The sequence below is a fragment of the Amblyraja radiata genome, chromosome 15 (assembly GCF_010909765.2).
Source record: "Amblyraja radiata isolate CabotCenter1 chromosome 15, sAmbRad1.1.pri, whole genome shotgun sequence".
Lineage (NCBI taxonomy): Eukaryota > Metazoa > Chordata > Chondrichthyes > Rajiformes > Rajidae > Amblyraja > Amblyraja radiata.
The window spans coordinates 19,533,268-19,550,746 of record NC_045970.1 but is presented as its reverse complement, the minus strand read 5'-3'; the positions used below and the strand labels follow the sequence as shown (position 1 = coordinate 19,550,746).

General features: G+C 39.6%; 1 protein-coding gene across 2 annotated transcripts in view; it reads right to left on the bottom strand.

Moving 5' to 3' along the window:
- The window catches only part of adam12 (ADAM metallopeptidase domain 12), a 332,398-nt gene that overhangs the window by 95,859 nt on the left and 219,060 nt on the right, over positions 1 to 17,479 (bottom strand). For both annotated transcript variants that reach the window (XM_033033702.1, XM_033033703.1), the window contains exons 6-9: positions 14,663 to 14,849; positions 8,724 to 8,789; positions 6,031 to 6,102; positions 2,456 to 2,625 (exon numbers count right to left, since the gene is read on the bottom strand). In XM_033033702.1, coding sequence (XP_032889593.1) covers positions 2,456 to 2,625; positions 6,031 to 6,102; positions 8,724 to 8,789; positions 14,663 to 14,849 — 495 coding nt within the window. The remainder of the gene's footprint in view (positions 1 to 2,455; positions 2,626 to 6,030; positions 6,103 to 8,723; positions 8,790 to 14,662; positions 14,850 to 17,479) is intronic.

Below are 17,479 nucleotides of genomic sequence, written 5' to 3'. Positions count from 1 at the left end.
AAGATGAATAAAAAGGCATAACCATCTCGCACAAGAAATAGTAATCCGTACCGTTACCAGGGTAGTGTTGAGCAAGCCAAATGTATTAATGTATTTCTCGTATTAATATAAATTATAAATAATTAACTGAATATTAAGACACGAGGAACCCACAGATGCTGGTTTACACATTGCTGGAGTAACTCAATATCAATGTTGTTATGGCCCGGTTTATTAGTAATATTTTTTCTTGTAAAATGGGAAAAGGATCAGTACGGTTCATGAAAATGACAAACATGAAATCGTAAAACAGATTAAGAAATTATAAAAACGCAGGCAGTGAATGTCTACAACTGAGCCATAAAAATCAGATTTGATTTCTGGCATCTGTGAAGTTAGATGATCTGAGCAGGACTGTTCTACAAGTGCTACAATTGGCCTCAGCATCCTGGATTAACAGGGGAAAACGTCAAAGTCTCATCCAGGGAATCTTGGTGAGAACAAGTTTAGACTTGCTGTAGGTTGTTACCTGCCAAGATGCCCTCAACAATAACTCAACGCGTGCAGGAGGGAAGAGAAAACTACGAAGAAAATTGAAAGCCTTTTATTTTCATAGCTTGTAAGTGAACATTGGTGAGGTTGGCAGATTAAGCTTTATGGCACTTTTCTGTTTGCTGTCCTCATGCTGTACTATAACTTGAAACTGATTTATGTGAAATTGAAACTTTTTACGTAAAGGCTTTTCCTGAATTTGTCAAGCTCTGTTCAAATTTAGCTCAGATATTTCTTTTTTTGAAGAATACTACTAGAAGTGGCAATGTGCAAAATGAGGAAGTGCAACTAGAAATGATTTGGATTCAGAACTGGCTTTTTGACAGAAGGCAAAGGGTTGCGGTGGAAAAACAATATTCAGGCTGGAGGCCTGTGACCATTGGAGTTCCGCAAGGATCTGCGCTGGGATATATATGAATGATTAAGCGTAGACGAGTTGGTTGGTAAGTTTGTGGATGACACCAAGATTGCGGGGGTCGCAGATTGTGAGGAAGGCTGTTGAAGTATATAGTGAGGTATAGATTAGCCACAGAAATGGGTAGAGAAATGGCGGATGGAGTTTAATCAGGGCAAATGAGAGGTGTTTCACTTTGAGATGTCAAATGACAGGGGGAAATATACAATTAATGGCATAACTCTGAAAAACATTGATGTAGAGATCTTGAGGTCCAAGTCCATAACTCTCTGAAAGAGGTAACACAAGTTCATAGAGTGGTAAAAAATGTGTATGGTATGCTTGCTTTCATAGGTTGGGGCTTTGAGTACAAGAGTCAGGAAGTCATGATGCAGTTTTATAGGACGGAGTATTAGGAGTATTGCATGCAATTCTGGTTGTTCCATTACAGGAAGTGTGTGCAGGTTTTGGAAAGGGTGCAGAGGAGGTTTGCCAGAATGATGCATGGATCGCAGTATATTAGGTACATGGAGCAGTTGGACAGACTTGGACTGTATTCTCTGAAACACTGGAGAATGCGGGGAAACATGATAGAAGTGTATGAGGGGCATGGACAGAGTAAACAGTCAGGACCTTTTTCCCAGGATGGACAAATTAAATACTAGAGGGCATAGCTTTAAGGTGAGAGGGGCAAAGCTTAAAGGAGATGTGCGGAGCAAGTTTTTAACACAGACGATTGTGAGTGCCTGGATCGCACTGGTTCAGGCAGATACTGTAGTGGTATTTATGAGACTTTTAGATAGGCACATGGATACTCAGAAAATGGATGTATATGGATTATATTCTGGCAGATACAAGTTGGTCTTGGCATCATGTTCGGCATATACATTGTGGGCCAGAGGGCACGTTCTTTTGCTGTACTTTTCTATGTTCTATTTGTCCTCTATAATTAATAATTTAAACTCATTATATTTGTCAGCATTGACTGCAGAATTATTTAGTTTTACACCACAGAAATTAACTCTTTGGCCATCTCACTCATGTTCACCATAATACTAACTAAACTAATCTCAATTGATTACTTTAAGGGGCTGTCTCACTGCGGCGATCTAATTGGCGAATTTAGGAGAGTTTGAAAAAATGTCATGTAGAAGACCTCCTTTGACCTCCTTCGACTATGTTGAAGACTAGTTTCGACTAGCTACGACTAGCTTCGGGAAAATTGGACACCAAATAGTGGAGTGAAGGCGACCTCCTTCGACTATGATGAAGACTATCTATGACTACCTTTGATTACCTTCGACTACCCTTGATCACCTACGAATAACATGCCGACCTTCTCACTTTGACAGCTGCTTAAGCTATAGAGGTATCAACATTAAAAGATCAAGGTAGGAGGAAAGACTGAAACTACAATGCAAATATATTTGAGAAAACAATGCATCTGAGCATGGTACCATGAATTCAGCAAAAACTACAATCTTAATAACTTGAGATACTGCAAAATTAATTCCCCCTGAAAGTATTTACCTCACTAGCTGGGCATTGTCATGTGGTTTCCGGGACAGTAGTTTCACCTTCCTCCAATCAAGAAACTCGTTGAGTGTAATAAATGGGTCACCAGTTATTGAGCATTTATCCATATCAGTCCATACTTCCACTCCAACCAGTGCAACTCGAATGTTCAAGGATCTGTAAAACTACAACAAAATGATTATTGTAGGCACAAGAAAAAATATGCATCATGTATGACTACTTCATGATTAAGCTAGACATAACATGCCAGAGGAACCAACACTTGCAGTTTCCTGTATCTCTGGGTCAGGATTAATATTAGTAAAAACAAGTTACTTCTAATTTAAGGCACTCAATTTCCAGCGGTCTTAAAAAGATCAGAATTCATCACAAGATACCAAAAAAAAGGTTTATTCATTCAAAATTTACAGCACTGGTCCTTTCATTATTCAGAGCTGGTTATTATAATAAAAGGTAAAATAACTTATATCCTATGAAAATCACCCAGTGATATCTGAAAGCCATAATTATTGAATCCATCAAAGAATTAAAATAAATTCTAGGCTGTCAGCTTAGACAGATTTTACAGACCAGCATTAGTAAATTCTGGTGGACGTTAATTATTCAAATAAAATAAGGGGTAGTTGTTGAAGGACAATGAACATTTCTGCATCATAAATAACATTAATAAACAGTTCAGGTATGTTTCCCACTAATCCGTCCTTCTAGTAACTGGAATTAGTGATTGCTTGCTGTGAGATGGTAGATACTAAAATGAAATGCAGAAGATATAAGTATGTCTGCAAAGAGAAAATTTTCATTCGGTTTCTTCGAAAATGAAAAAGTTAATTGCGGAATCAATTGCATTTTTTTTTCCTATCTCCACTGTCACTGATATATTAAACAACATATCAAACGTTCCCCTTCCCAAGCTGGACTTATAGGACACAAAGACTGTAACATTTAATGTGTGGGCATGGACTCACCTCACATTTGGACTTTACTGCATGGGAAAGTCAGGTATGATATATTTGCAAGTCAGCAAACTATTGGCTTACTGCTTTTGGGAGGGGATTGAAATAGCATTTTGGTATGTGGCACCTACAACCAGCTTTTATATTTCCTGCCATTGCAAAATAGCTGAAGCAACAGAAGCTTTTAAATAGAGCCCTGTGCATATGCTTCTGTGCAGAGACAAAGGCAAAGAGTGTCAATCTCGGATTGGAAGGGAGAAACGACCATGGTGCTGAGCACAGTTGGGTGGTACATTTAGTACAAAACAAGGCATTAACACCCCACAAGTGTCCCCTTATTTAAGTCTTTCTTATCGAACTCTATCAGCAAGCCTTCTTTTCCCTTCTTTGCATATGCTCAGGAAGCCCCCCCCCCCCCTAGAAAGCATTTGCACTATTTGCTTCAACCACTCTTCACTGTAATGTATTCCACTTCCCTCTGGATGAAGATGCTTCTTCTAAATTATTTTTAATCTATTGGTGGAAATTTGTTCTCTCCCCAATATATATATAACCACAGAGTCCCAGTCCACATAATTTAAATCTTTCTTAGATTTTAGGTAATCAGAATCCCCGTTTAAGAGAAAAATAACCCAGCTTGTTCATCCTTTCTTGGTTAAACATCATAGATCTACCTATCCTTGTGAATCTTTGTTTTTATATTCATCCCAGTGTCTCTTTATTCATTTAATATTATGACAACCAGCAATGAATGCAGTAACTATGATTCAATACAAGTTTAGCATTAGTTTACTACTTTCCAATTTATAGGACATGAAATAAAATATTGTGTAGGAAGGAACTACAGATGCTGGTACACAAAATGCTGGAGTAACTTAGCGGGACAGGCAGCATCTCTTGATCTGCATCCCCTTTGATGTCTCATTTTCACACCTTACCCTTCCATACCTCTGACCCTCTCCCCTGAGTCTGAGTCTGAAGAAGGGTCTCGACTCGAAACGCCACTCATTCCTTCTATGCAGAAATAAAATCTTGTACTTGGTATTTTTATAACCTTATTATCCCACTTCAATAGTTTAAACGGTTAATCATTTGGAACACCAGAAATGATTTTATTTCTTTACCCTATTTAGTCTCTTATTCTGTAAGTAATAGGAGCTCTTCTTATTTTGTTTATGCCTCACTCTAATTTCTGAGATTCATTTGCTAATTATATGAATAATATGCTTGTGAGTTTTGCAGTAGCCCTCCTTTACTGCTCACATATTCAATTGTAATTAACTTGTAAATGACTATAATCCCAGCACTGATTCTCGGGAACCTCTCTTTCAACATTCTGCCATTCTGCAAATCTATTGTTTAACCCTGCTTTGGTTTCTGCCATGAAACCAGCTAAAGTCCATTCTGAGACTCGTCTCCCGATTCCATACATTCTAACCTTAAGTCTTGCATTAGTATCAGTTCTCTTTCATTCTTTTAAAGAATTCAACAAGGGATACTTCCTATCACTGACTAAGATGAGTGGACTACTGTTCTCCAAAAGTGTTCTTATGAAGAGATTACATTATATATTTACCAGCCTGCTCGGATTTTCATCGCACATGGGATCCATTTATTGTACCTCCACATCTGCAAAGCTGCCCAGTCTATAGTACAGAATATCACTATTTCATTCTCTGCTTTCACTTCAAAGGAAATTAATTGTACATCCTCCCTGAAGAGCATTTCAATAAATTTTCTTGAACTGCTAATCGGCTAATGTATCACACATTGATAGATATCACCTAAAAGAATCCAACTACAATGACATTTAGGGCACAGGTGATGAAGTTACAGACAAAGCTATGCTATTGGCAAACGTGCTATTGAGCCCGCAAAGTACATATTTCCCAAATGGCTTTGGTTTAAGAAAATAATGTAAACTATAAAGCACAGACATGCAGAGAGGGTCATATTTGTGTGTGGACCCATTGAATTTGTGTTTAGAGAATAATTATGATGCTTAACAATCTGATGACTTGTATTTTCCCTCTTTTCCAGCAAGAATAAGCATATTTTCATGAGTCATTGATCATTTAACAGCGGCTTAGTAAGAGTAATGGCAAATGTTCCTTACGGACTCCCAGAAAGATGAAGCAAAACACAATACTGCATTTTACTTCAAATTGCATTTGTCTCTAAAATATCTGTTGCAGCTTCTATCACCACAATTATATCAACAGTACTTGCATTGATTTTAAGTTGAAAACGGAAGGGAGGAGAATAAATAACAGAGGGGATATAACTCAACATGCTGTATTAAACAGCTCTGAGGATTGTAAAGCAGGCAGGTTCTTTTAGGGAGGTGAAAGCAGGTGCAGATTTTTGAAGGAGATTTATGTAGTCTTAGAACTCAGCTTGTTCGTCTTTTCCTAAATCCACTCTGCAGATGTCATTAAAAGCCAGGGAGACCTACTCAATTGCATCTTGTTAGTTGAAGCAATTAATAATACCAAGTGTCCATGGATTTACAAATTGGTACATTTATCACATGAGAATATAAATTTTACTTCCTTTGCTGCATGTCACCTATTTGGGAGAAAATATTGCTTTGAAAATACTTTGCTGCACTCTTACCTTGTCCACAAAGTTGCCAATTTCTATCAATCTCTGTTTAGTCTTTTCCAAATCATTTCCATGTTTCTGAAACTTGAGATTTACACAAGATTATGACAATTACATTTACATTGTCTTACACATCTTATTATACACATTTTATTATTTATACTTAAATCAGGAAAATTAAGCTGAATAGTTCATAGTGATATTGCTACAGCATACTGACCGTAACAAAAAGTGATTCATTTAAAAAAAAGTTCTGATTATCTCTTTGCCGTATCATTGAACAGGATTACTCCTGGTCCTGCCACCACTGGAGTTAGAGAAAACCCAGCTCAGGTATGTTGAACCACATTTACAGTATGTCCTATGGATCTTTTCAATGAAAAGATAATGGATTCCATCTGGGTGCTCAGGCTGGGATTGAGGGCTGAAGTCCCAAAGAAGAGGTTAAGTGTGCTCTATGGGTATGGGTGAGTGTCATCTGTGAGAGAATATGGGAACATCATCTTACCACAGAAACTCAGCTGGACCTGTAAAGTATTAATACTTTAATACTAAAATTTTGGAAAAACCCAACAACCCCCAGAATTAAAATATGGATTACGGAAATGTCTGAGACCTTACACTTGGAAAAAATTAGACTTGTCTTAATTGACAAATCAGAACTATTTGCTAGAATATGGTCTCCATTTATTGATTTTCTAAAAAGGTAAATTGGTTCAACACAGAAGCTGGACTGAAACTTGAGTTCAGGACTGGATGAATAATTACACCTTATAATCTACTGACCTATCTCCAAAACCGTGTTATTGGTAATTTCCTTTGTTTTATCTTTCCCTCTCTATTAGTTTATAGTTTTTTCTCTCTTATTTCTTTCTTTCTCTACAGCTCTATCTTTCAAAATGTTTTAATAGAAAATAGAAGCTTTGTATGTATGTAATTGGTAAACAAATCGTGTTTTGCTATTATATGTATATGCTTCTAATAAAAATATTAAAAAAAAAGAAACTCAGCTGGGGCAAGTGCACAAGATCTGAGACAGGGCAATATTGAGAAAGTGCTGCATTGTTAGATATGCAAACGTTCAGGAGAGGTGTTCTGGTCTCTCATGCGTTCAGAAAGATATAATATTCTGAATAAAAGGGGAATTACCTAAAATTTCTTCCTAATATTTAATCAGCCACAGAAGACTGTGGACGCCAAGTCAATGGATATTTTTAAGGTCGAGATGGATATATTCTTGTTTAGTACGGGGTGTCAGGGGTTATGGGGAGAAGGTAGGAGAATGGGGTTGAGAGGGAAAGTTAGATCAGCCATGATTGAATGCGAGAGTAGATTTGATGGGCCAAATGGCCTAACTCTGCTCCTTTAACTTCTGAACTGATGAATTTGTAATCCCCAATCCTCAGCATAAAAAGTATTTTGTTTTAACATATCAAAGATTTTGGGAGCTTACAGTATGTGAATTGGATGCTGCATTTCCAAAATTGTAAAGACATGCAATGTCAGAAACTTTTACAGGATGTTGTGTAAATGCAAGCTTGTTTTGTTTAGTACAAATGCCTATTGCCAATTAAGTGTCACTGTTCCATCTGATGTCATACGCTGCAACTGCAGTTTTACCATTGATAAATCACACTTCCACATTAGCCAATAACTAATTGCACAATGTAAACTGGTCCAACCACAATATTATGATTTATACTGACTTGTTTTCTTAAGATGCTTGAAATAGAGAAATAAACAAGAATTTTAGAAAAGGAAATGGGTCTGAAGAAGGGTCTCGACCCGAAACGAGAGTATGAGGAAGGGTCTCGACCCGAAATGTCACCCATTCCTTCTCTCCAGAGATGCTTCCTGTCCCGCTGAGTTACTCCCAACATTTTGTGTGAATTCTTTGTTGGAGACATCAGATTTAGAAACAGAAAGGGGAAGGGAGAAAGGAGGTAATTTCCAGTTTGGTTCTTAATGGGAAACTGGCATCTTTCAATTAGCTGTTCACTTTACATCCTGGCTTTACATCTTTCAATTGGCCGCCCACTTGAAATCCTGTCCCATTCACTGTTTCATAAACCCCAATAGTGCTAACACCACTAGTTTATATTAGTAGTGGTGAAAGTATGTAATTGAATGCACAATAAGCCAATGGAGGCTAGCAAACTACATAAATATCCAGTGAAAAAAGAATGGTGTATGAAAGGTATTGAAAAATATGGTACCTTAATGGTCTATTTACTTCTGAGCATTGTTGTCTTTCTCATTCTATGATATTGCAAGAATAGGGAATAATTATTCATGTGTTTGAGGTGAAAATTTCCAACTTAGATGCCCATGACCTCTAACTATTCTTCAACAAAAAATGATGATGGATCAAAAGGCCAATAATTACTGTGGCTAAATTTCAAAGCACTATGGCCACCTAAATGCCACAATGGTCATTGGGGAAAAAAATGAATGACAAATAATAGACCTTCCTCACAAATTGGCCAGATAGAAAGAAGAAATATAAGTGAACAGTAAGCACTGAAACATCACTTCAAAATCCACTCGTACATTTTTTTTCATTCTAAACAATTTACATTGTAAGGTACTGTAAAAGCAGCGGTGCTTTTTCAGTTACTCTGCTGCTCACTGAGAAAACAGAAACTATAATTAATTGAACAATAGGTTTGATGTATCCTGAAATAAAGAGAAGTTCAGTCCCCTACCTCTCGATTGTCTGCTACTATAATCAGTTCCACATACTTAGTGGTCTTCAAAATGTCTCTCTTGTGCTGCAAAACAAGGTACAAATAATCAGCCGCTCGTTTCTAAAAGCTTTCAATTACCATTTATCTTTTTTTTAAATACATCATTATAATAGAATAGGTTGGGAAGAGGATATCACAAAGCTCAAGCCAGGCTCTCTGCAAGGTTGAAGCATCAACATCTTCAAGAACTGAGGCTTCCACGTGAACCACATTTGAATAGATAACTATATTTAACTCAATAGGTTTTTGAAGAGGCAACATCATGTTTGTTCAGAAAATGGTTTGGGGAAAAAAATCCCAATAACAATAGAACAATGTTTAGTCTCAGTGGCAGGTCAATCTTGGAGCAATGATTGGGTTCAGAGGTATTTGATGAAGTTGATGGAATGCAGTTGATTTGTTACATGGACTTCAAAAGTCATTTAAGAAATTGCAGCATGATTAGATGCCTTCAAAATTAAATGCGATGGAGTGAAAGGGGTTGTGGAAGCATGGGCAGAAGGGTGGCAAAGGGACAGGCACCAGAGTGCAGTGTGAAGAAAGATCCTGACCCAACACATCAACTACCTATGTTCTCCAGAGATGTTGCCTGAGCCGCTGAATTATTCCAGCAATTGGGTGTTTTTTAGAAGTATGAAAGGTTGGGTTTCAGATTGGAGGAAAATGTATTGTGGATTTTCCTGGGGTCAGTATGAGGATCACTGGGCCATTATTATAACAGTTCACAACACTTTGGCCCACAATGTCTGTGTCGAACATGATGACAAATTAAACAAATTATTTCTGCATGTATGTGATTCGGCTCCACCCATTCCCTGCATATTTCTGTGTGCCTATTAAAGGCTTCTTAAATGACACTATCATATCTGCTTCCACTAGCAACACATCCATTCAAGCATGTGCCACTCTTTGTGGAGAAAGCTTGCCCTACTCATCTGTTTTAAACTCTCCCTCTCTGATGGTCTCTTGTTGATAATTATTTGTTGTCCATTTCAAGCATTGGTTAAAAACATAAGAGTTTTCAGTTTTCCACTCAATGCTGACACAAGGAACTGCAGTTGCTGGTTTACAAGAAAAAAGCGCTGGAGTAACTGAGGGGGTCAATCATCATCTTTGGAGAACATGGATAGGTGATGCTTTGGGTTGGTTCTGAAGAAGGATGCTGACCTGAAACGTCATGTATCCATGTCCTCAGAGATGCTGCCTGAATCACTGTTACTCCTGCACTCTGTGGTTTTTTTTCTCCACACAATGCCGCCTGAGTTACAAAACTTACAAAATTCGTAAGGTGTTGGACAGGCTAGATGCAGGAAGATTGTTCCCGATGTTGGGGAAGTCCAGAACAAGGGGTCACAGTTTAAGGATAAGGGGGAAATCTTTTAGGACCGAGATGAGGAAAAAAATTTTCACACAGAGAGTGGTGAATCTCTGGAATTCTCTGCCACAGAAGGTAGTTGAGGCCAGTTCGTTGGCTATATTTAAGAGGGAGTTAGATGTGGCCCTTGTGGCTAAAAGGATCAGGGGGTATGGAGAGAAGGCAGGTACAGGATACTGAGTTCGATGATCAGCCATGATCATATTGAATGGCGGTGCAGGCTCGAAGGGCCGAATGGCCTACTCCTGCACCTATTTTCTATGTTTCTATGAGTTAGTTAAAGTCTAAGGAAAGGTTCCAGATCGCCATTCAATGGCAATGGAGACCTTAGTTTAGTTTTCGAGATACAACCGGAAACAGGCCCACGGAGTCCGCACCGACCAGCGATCCCCGCACATTAACACTATCCTACACACACTGGGGACAATTTACATTTATACCAAGTCAATGAACCTCCAAACCTGTAGGACTTTGGAGTGTGGGAAGAAACCGTAGAATTCCAATGGATCAGGAGAAAACCCACGCGGTCACAGGGAGAACATACAAACTCCATACCAACAGCACCCATAGTCGGGATCAAACCCAGGTCTCCAGTGCTGTAAGTGCTGTAAGACAGCAACTCTACCGCTGCACCAGCGTGCCACCCTTGCCAAATTAATCTTACTAGTCACAGAAGCCATGTAGTCTGAGGCCTGTGGCCTGTCAGGAAATTCTATCGGGGCTTCCTCTAAAAGATGTAGTGAGGTTGCAGCCATTCACTTGACACAGCCAGTTGCAGGCCGTGTGCAGTCTCCTGACAGGCTGCAGTGGGTTTGTTGGATATGATTTTCTCTTTTGATAGAAAAACAAGTGCAAGACTGTACGGCAACAGGAACTAGTGCCTGTAAGGTTGTGTGATTGTGTGAACGAGCAACACAGGGATGTCGGTATCACCCACACCACAGCAGACACTGAAGACTACAGGACTGATCACCACAGAATCCACTCCGTAGTTTCCATCAATGCCACCCCAAATCAACAGTGGGAACAGAAATACTGAAACAACACTGTTAACATTGAGGTTTGCAGAAAAGAAAGCTCTTCCGAAACAACAGCTCACAATCGGACAGTTCACAGTGAGCAGCAGCTATAAAGTGATAAAAAAAATAACCAACAGATGGTGGGTAGAAACAGTGCTGGAGCGCGTGCAACTGGTGTTAGTTTAGATGAGTTTAGAGATATAGTGTGGAAACAGGCTCTTCGACCAGTGACCTGTTTACCATTCAGACTAGTTCTATCCGGCACACATGGGAACAATTTACTGAAGCCAATTAACCTACAAACCTGCACGTCTTTGGAATGAGGGAGGAAACCGGAGCACCCAGAGAAAACCCACATGGTCACAGGGAGAACATGCAAACTCAGTATAGACAGCACCCACTGACTGTTGAGAATGGAGAAGAGTTTGTCAAGAATAGAGATGTAGTCAACACTATCTAGAATGAGCACTTTGAGGAATACCTTCTGCCATTTTGAACCCAAAGGGACGGGCCAAGACTAAGAGTAAGATGATTCCAATGTGCCAAATACAGCTAGATTTAGATGCTCTGCACATTTGAAATGGAGCCAAAGCACTCTGTTTCTCTTTCATCACTAGCTAAAATCTATTGCTCCAATGTTCAGCTAAAATACTGAAAAATGAAGGAAAGAAACATCATTGCAGGAGGTTTTTTTTTGTTTTTTGCCTGTCATGGATGTAATCAATTAAATCTTTTTGTATCTTTTTCATGCAGAAAATAAGTGATGTGAATGAACACCGTTATTTCCTTGCTAAATGTTTAATTATACAACGGAACGATTTTTACATGAATGGTCTCAAATCAATTCCCCAATCGCAAAGTTAAAACAAATATAATGACCAATAAGATGCCAGTTTCCCAGGCTGCTAAAAGTGTAAGAACATGCATTAACATGTTAAAGACAATATGTTTGTAAAATGTTTCACTAGGTTCCTTACGAAGTGTTTATAATCTCTGAAATGCAATACAGTTGGATACACAGAGGGCGGGCAGTGAGAGAGGGTCTTACAGAACTCCCATCAGAGAGTTGATGCAGTTAGTTGTCACTGCGGCAGTAAGTCAGATTATTGAATTGGGTGTAAATCAATCATGATTTCATAATCATGCCACAAAATTCATAAGGTAACAAATGAGTGATTGGCAACCTTAACATGATTTACAAAATAGAATTGGGGTTGGTTCTTTGGCTGCACAAGACTGTATGAATAACAATAGTTAAGCCCCTGTCCCACTGTTGCGAGCTCACCCAAGAGATCTCCCGAGTTTAAAAAAAAATCAAACTCGTGGTATGTATGTAGCGGGTACATAGGACCTTGCTATTGTAACGTAGGATCTTGCTATTGAGGGAGTGCAGCGTAGGTTAAGGTTAATTCCCGGGATGGCGGGACTGTCATATGCTGAGAGAATGGAGCAGCTGGGCTTGTACACTCTGGAGTTTAGAAGGATGAGAGAGGATCTCATTGAAACATATAAGATTGTTTAGGGCTTGGACACCCTAGAGGCAGGAAATATGTTCCCGATGTTGGGGGAGTCCAGAACCAGGGGCCACCACAGTTTAAGAATAAGGAGTAAGCCATTTAGAACGGAGACGAGGAAACACTTTTTCTCACAGAGAGTTGTGAGTGTGGAATTCTCTGCCTCAGAGGGCGGTGGAGGCAGGTTCTCTGGATGCTTTCAAGAGAGAGCTAGATAGGGCTCTTAAAAATAGCGGAGTCAGGGAATATGGGGAGAAGGCAGGAACGGGGTACTGATTGGGAATGATCAGCCATGATCACATTGAATGGCGGTGCTTGCACGAAGGGCCAAATGGCCTACTCCTGCACCTATTGTCTATTGTCTATTGACCTCGTGGATGTCCCGTAGCGGCTCGTAATGCTAACGGCAGGTACTCGGGAAACGCGGTGACTTGTGAAGTTTTTTCAACATTGTGAAAAATGTCCAAGAGTTTCCCGAGTACCTGCCGTTAGTTACCGCGTTTCCCGAGTACCTGCCGTTTACATTACGAGCCGCTACGGGACATCCACGAGGTCCTACGCACATTCTACGTACTTACCACGAGTTTGATTTTTTTAAACTCGGAAGAGCTCTTGGGTGAACTCGCATCGTGGGACAGGCCCTTTAGGTTCTTTTGTAGTCTTGTTACTTCATCAACAACCATATAATTGTTATACGTATGTGCCTAGAATTGCTTTAGGGATTCGACATGTGAAAGGAAGAATTTAAAACTGTGCAATTAAGCATCCAATAGCAAAGATTAAGTGTTCAGATTTCTCAGTCAGAAGTCTGTGGGATCATTGTACAGTCCTGGTTTTAGAGCATATATAGTAATCCTTGTCCGGACATTAGTCTAATATTGAGGTCCTGTTTTTCACGAGATGGTAAAATGAAGACCTATCTGCTTACACACAGGAATGTTAAAGATGCATTGCTCTTGTCCGAACGGAGCAGTGAACTCTACTGGTCATCTGGTAAGATTCGGTATCTTTCATCAATATCACTGCCAGTGGATTAACTGGACATTTAACTTACAGGGAATTTAGACTCTTGCAGAGCACAATGTTGCCTGCAAACCAATACCAATTGCAGTTCAACTTTGATTACAAAGTATCTGAAGAACATGATAAGCATAATAAAACTCAAACTTTTTATTTCCACAGTATATCTTCTGTTTGGCAACTATTTCAACATTCATTGTGTATGCAACATATGCTGAAAATCACTGGTGATTCTGCATAGTGAGTCCATGCAGTCATTTGTGATTCTTAAGCATATCAACACTCTTCGATTTGCATGGACCTATATGAATGTAATTTTCCACCAACAGTCTGTTGTGCATTATTTTAGATAAAGCAAAGCCAAATTATTGTATTTTATAATTATTTTGTAAAAATTGGCAACTTTCAATTCTGAGAAATCATTATGCTCCAACTGTGAATAACCTCACGGAGAAATGGGTAATGGGAAATTGCAGAATTGCACATTTAATATTTTCCTTACAATGCTGAACAATGAACTCGTGACACTGCAGAACACTGCCAGGCACAAAATGTTCTCTTCATCTTAGAAATACAGTCTGCTGTCTGCTGACCCAAACAGCAGTGAACCCCAGATCTTCCCAAATTGTTCTATTAATTGAAGGCACATCCTTTACTAGTTAAGTCTTAAACAAAAAGGGCTTGTGAAAACTTAAAGAAAAGTTTTTGTATGAAAAGAAAAACATTGAACTCCAACCTCTCTGTAATTCTTAAATTGAAAGATGGACTATTGCTAAGACTTAACGCCAACATAAACAGACACATAAATTAGATCAGTTACAAAACCAGTCAAAACTGGGTGATAGCTGATCCATTGGAAAATAATTATATAAGGAAGTTCATTTCACAAAGCTTCTTAAAACATTATTGCTACTTGGCCACACATTATATGTCAGATTTTGTTCCCCTGAATTAATGTAATTAACCTACCCTTGAGGAAGATCTCTGCAAGGACTCAACAATGTTGTCCATGGTGGTTTCTGAAGTTCTGTAGTCATGTCCACAGGCACCCACAATGCCCTGCAGATTTTCTGCTCGGTAGATCAAGTGTGTATTATTGGTAGCACCTTCAATCGGTTCTAATATATAACTTTTATTTTCGAATGAAACAAATCCCCTGTTAAAGGAAACATAAGTTTTGTCAGAAGATACAGCTCCTAAACTTACATCATAAAATGCTCACCTTTAAAATTAACTACATTGAGAGTTTCGCGCCACCATGTCGCCTACTCCAACTTACAACTTCCTCCCTTAAAATCTATGCGTTCTGTTTCTGAACAGACTTGTCCAACTAACGGCCATTTTGCTTTCCATGAAGTAGACTATACACTCCTGAATTCTTTTGAAATCTTCCTGCATCTTCAACACTTTGTTCCTCTTATTAAATGTACAATGAAAAATGTCTCCTTGCAAGTCTTTCGGTCATCAGATATATCCTTTGTTGTAAATCTGCCTATATGAAGCACTAAGGGACATTTTCTCAATGATAAAGACAGCATATAAATTATCATTATTAAATGCTGGTCTCTTTAGGAAAAATCAAATAGTTCATTATTAAAATCTAAACTTGCAATGAATTAAAATATATTTCTGAAAGAAATACTAAAAAAGTTTGGATGCCAGTCAAATTACTGGGGAATAAAAGTCCTCCCTTTTACTGGCCTACACATAAACTGAAGAAAATGTGTTGTTTTTTTAAACATTATTATTAATCTGCTTAAAAAAAATGTTCAGCACTTAATATTTGTTAAGTGGCAGCTGAAATGTTTGCCACAGCATTTTTAAGTTTGTAGCAATTTATCTTTAGTGAAAACCCAATTAAATTTAATAAATCTTCACATTTCAGGAAACCATAAAGCATAAAGGAGCTTTTATATTTTCCAACTATTTGAGAGCTTGAATTGATTTGATGTAATGCACCATGGTCAGGAGTGAAGAAAATGCCAACATAAACTGTCTGCTTGTACTTCATATGTCAGGACTTTCCTGCACTCATCGCAAGTTAACTTTGGTTCAGATTTCACATTGCTAAGAAACCCTGCTTTGATTTCTTTTATGCAAAGCTGCAGGATTCATTAGCAGCACATGACTCCACAGAGAGATTTTTCTTGCATTGTGAAGCAACCTGATGACTTTTGTTTCTGCTGCCCATGTTATTGTGACTCATAGTGGAATTAAACTTTGAGACCCATCTACAGGATTTTCTGTTGAGCATTATGTTACTAAAGTGATGGAAAAGCAGTGTAACAAACCTGAAAGTGTTTAGCAATTACTGGTGGAGCATTTCTGAAATCGCTTTCAGCAAATCTTTTGTCATTAGGGAGTTGTGTTAAATTGATGGGATCTCTTCCTAGATCTAGCTCTCTCCTCTACCTTTGGAAGTTACCACTGTTATGCCACCATGCACACCTAATGGAATTAGTCTAGCAAACAGTAAGTTATGCCTCAAAAGACCATTTAAACGTCAGGATGCATTGTGGATTGTTATCACTGTCTTGCATCAGGTACTGTTTCAACTCTCTGAAAGACAGGACTAACATAAAAATTTGAAGAGAAGCACAAAGCATGTAAAATTGTAAATCTGAAGTAAGTACATTTCTCTGTACTTTTATTGTATAAATGTGTGCGCCAGCAGGCTTCATTCATTGATAATGTTTCATAGTGGCACAGTGTCACTTGTCATCTCTTTGTTGCTCCATCTGGGAGGATGCCATCAGGGCATAGCGTGCTGGAGAAATTCCAAAGTCATGTAACTTTGGAATTGGGTAATACACATTTTAAACCAAACTGAAAGCTTGTTATGTTTCCCTCCTCTCCCCAAAGCAGCACTGTTATCCATCAAGTGACCTAGATAGGAAATGGCAAAGAAAGAAAATGCACTGCTAGTATCTCTGGGGCAAAGCGTCCAACTCTTGGGTTCATTCCAGCCTTAGTGACACAATAGCATATGACTCATTGATTTCAATTGTGCTGCCTCAAGACTGACGGTTGCTTCGGGAGGATATTGCGCACTGCTTGCTGTCTTGCTGAAATGTCACAGGCTGCCCCTACGTCAACCTCTTCAAACCGGTGGGCGGCGCGACTCACGTCGCAGCGGCCTCTGCAGTCCGTCTGTCTTTTTGTTATTTTTTGTCCCGTTTTAATGTAGTTTTTATTTTTTTGATGGGGTATGTGTGTGTGTGGGGGGGGGGCGGGGGGTGGGGGGGGGAAACTTTTAAAATCTTTCCCCTGCACGGAGAACCCGACCTTTTCCCTGTCGGGTCTCCGTTGTCATTGGGGCTGCAACGTGGAGCAGCCTACAGCAGGAACGTCCTGGGGCTCCAGTCGCAGAGCTGCGGACTTACGTACCATCGCGGAGCTGGCCGAGTCCGGAGCGGGTGGAGCTGTGGTGGCGCTCGGCTGCGACCCGACCCCCGGAGATTCGGAAGCTCCAGCCGCAGGTCTGGTGGACGGTGATATCGGGAGCCCACGGGTCCCTGCTGGGAGACCGCTTTTCGGGGCTTCCGCAACGGCGACTTCTCCCGCCCGAGTCGCGGGGTCGAGGAGTACCTGGAGCGGGGCCTGACATCGCCCGGCATGGCTTCAACGGCTGTGGGACTTTGCTAGTGCCCGCCGGGAGCTCCAACACCAAGACCTGGACGACAGATGGCACAATGGGCTAAGTGTTCGGCTGGCAACCGGAAGGTAGCCGGTTCGAATCCCGCTTGGAGTGCATACTGTCGTTGTGTCCTTGGGCAAGACACTTCA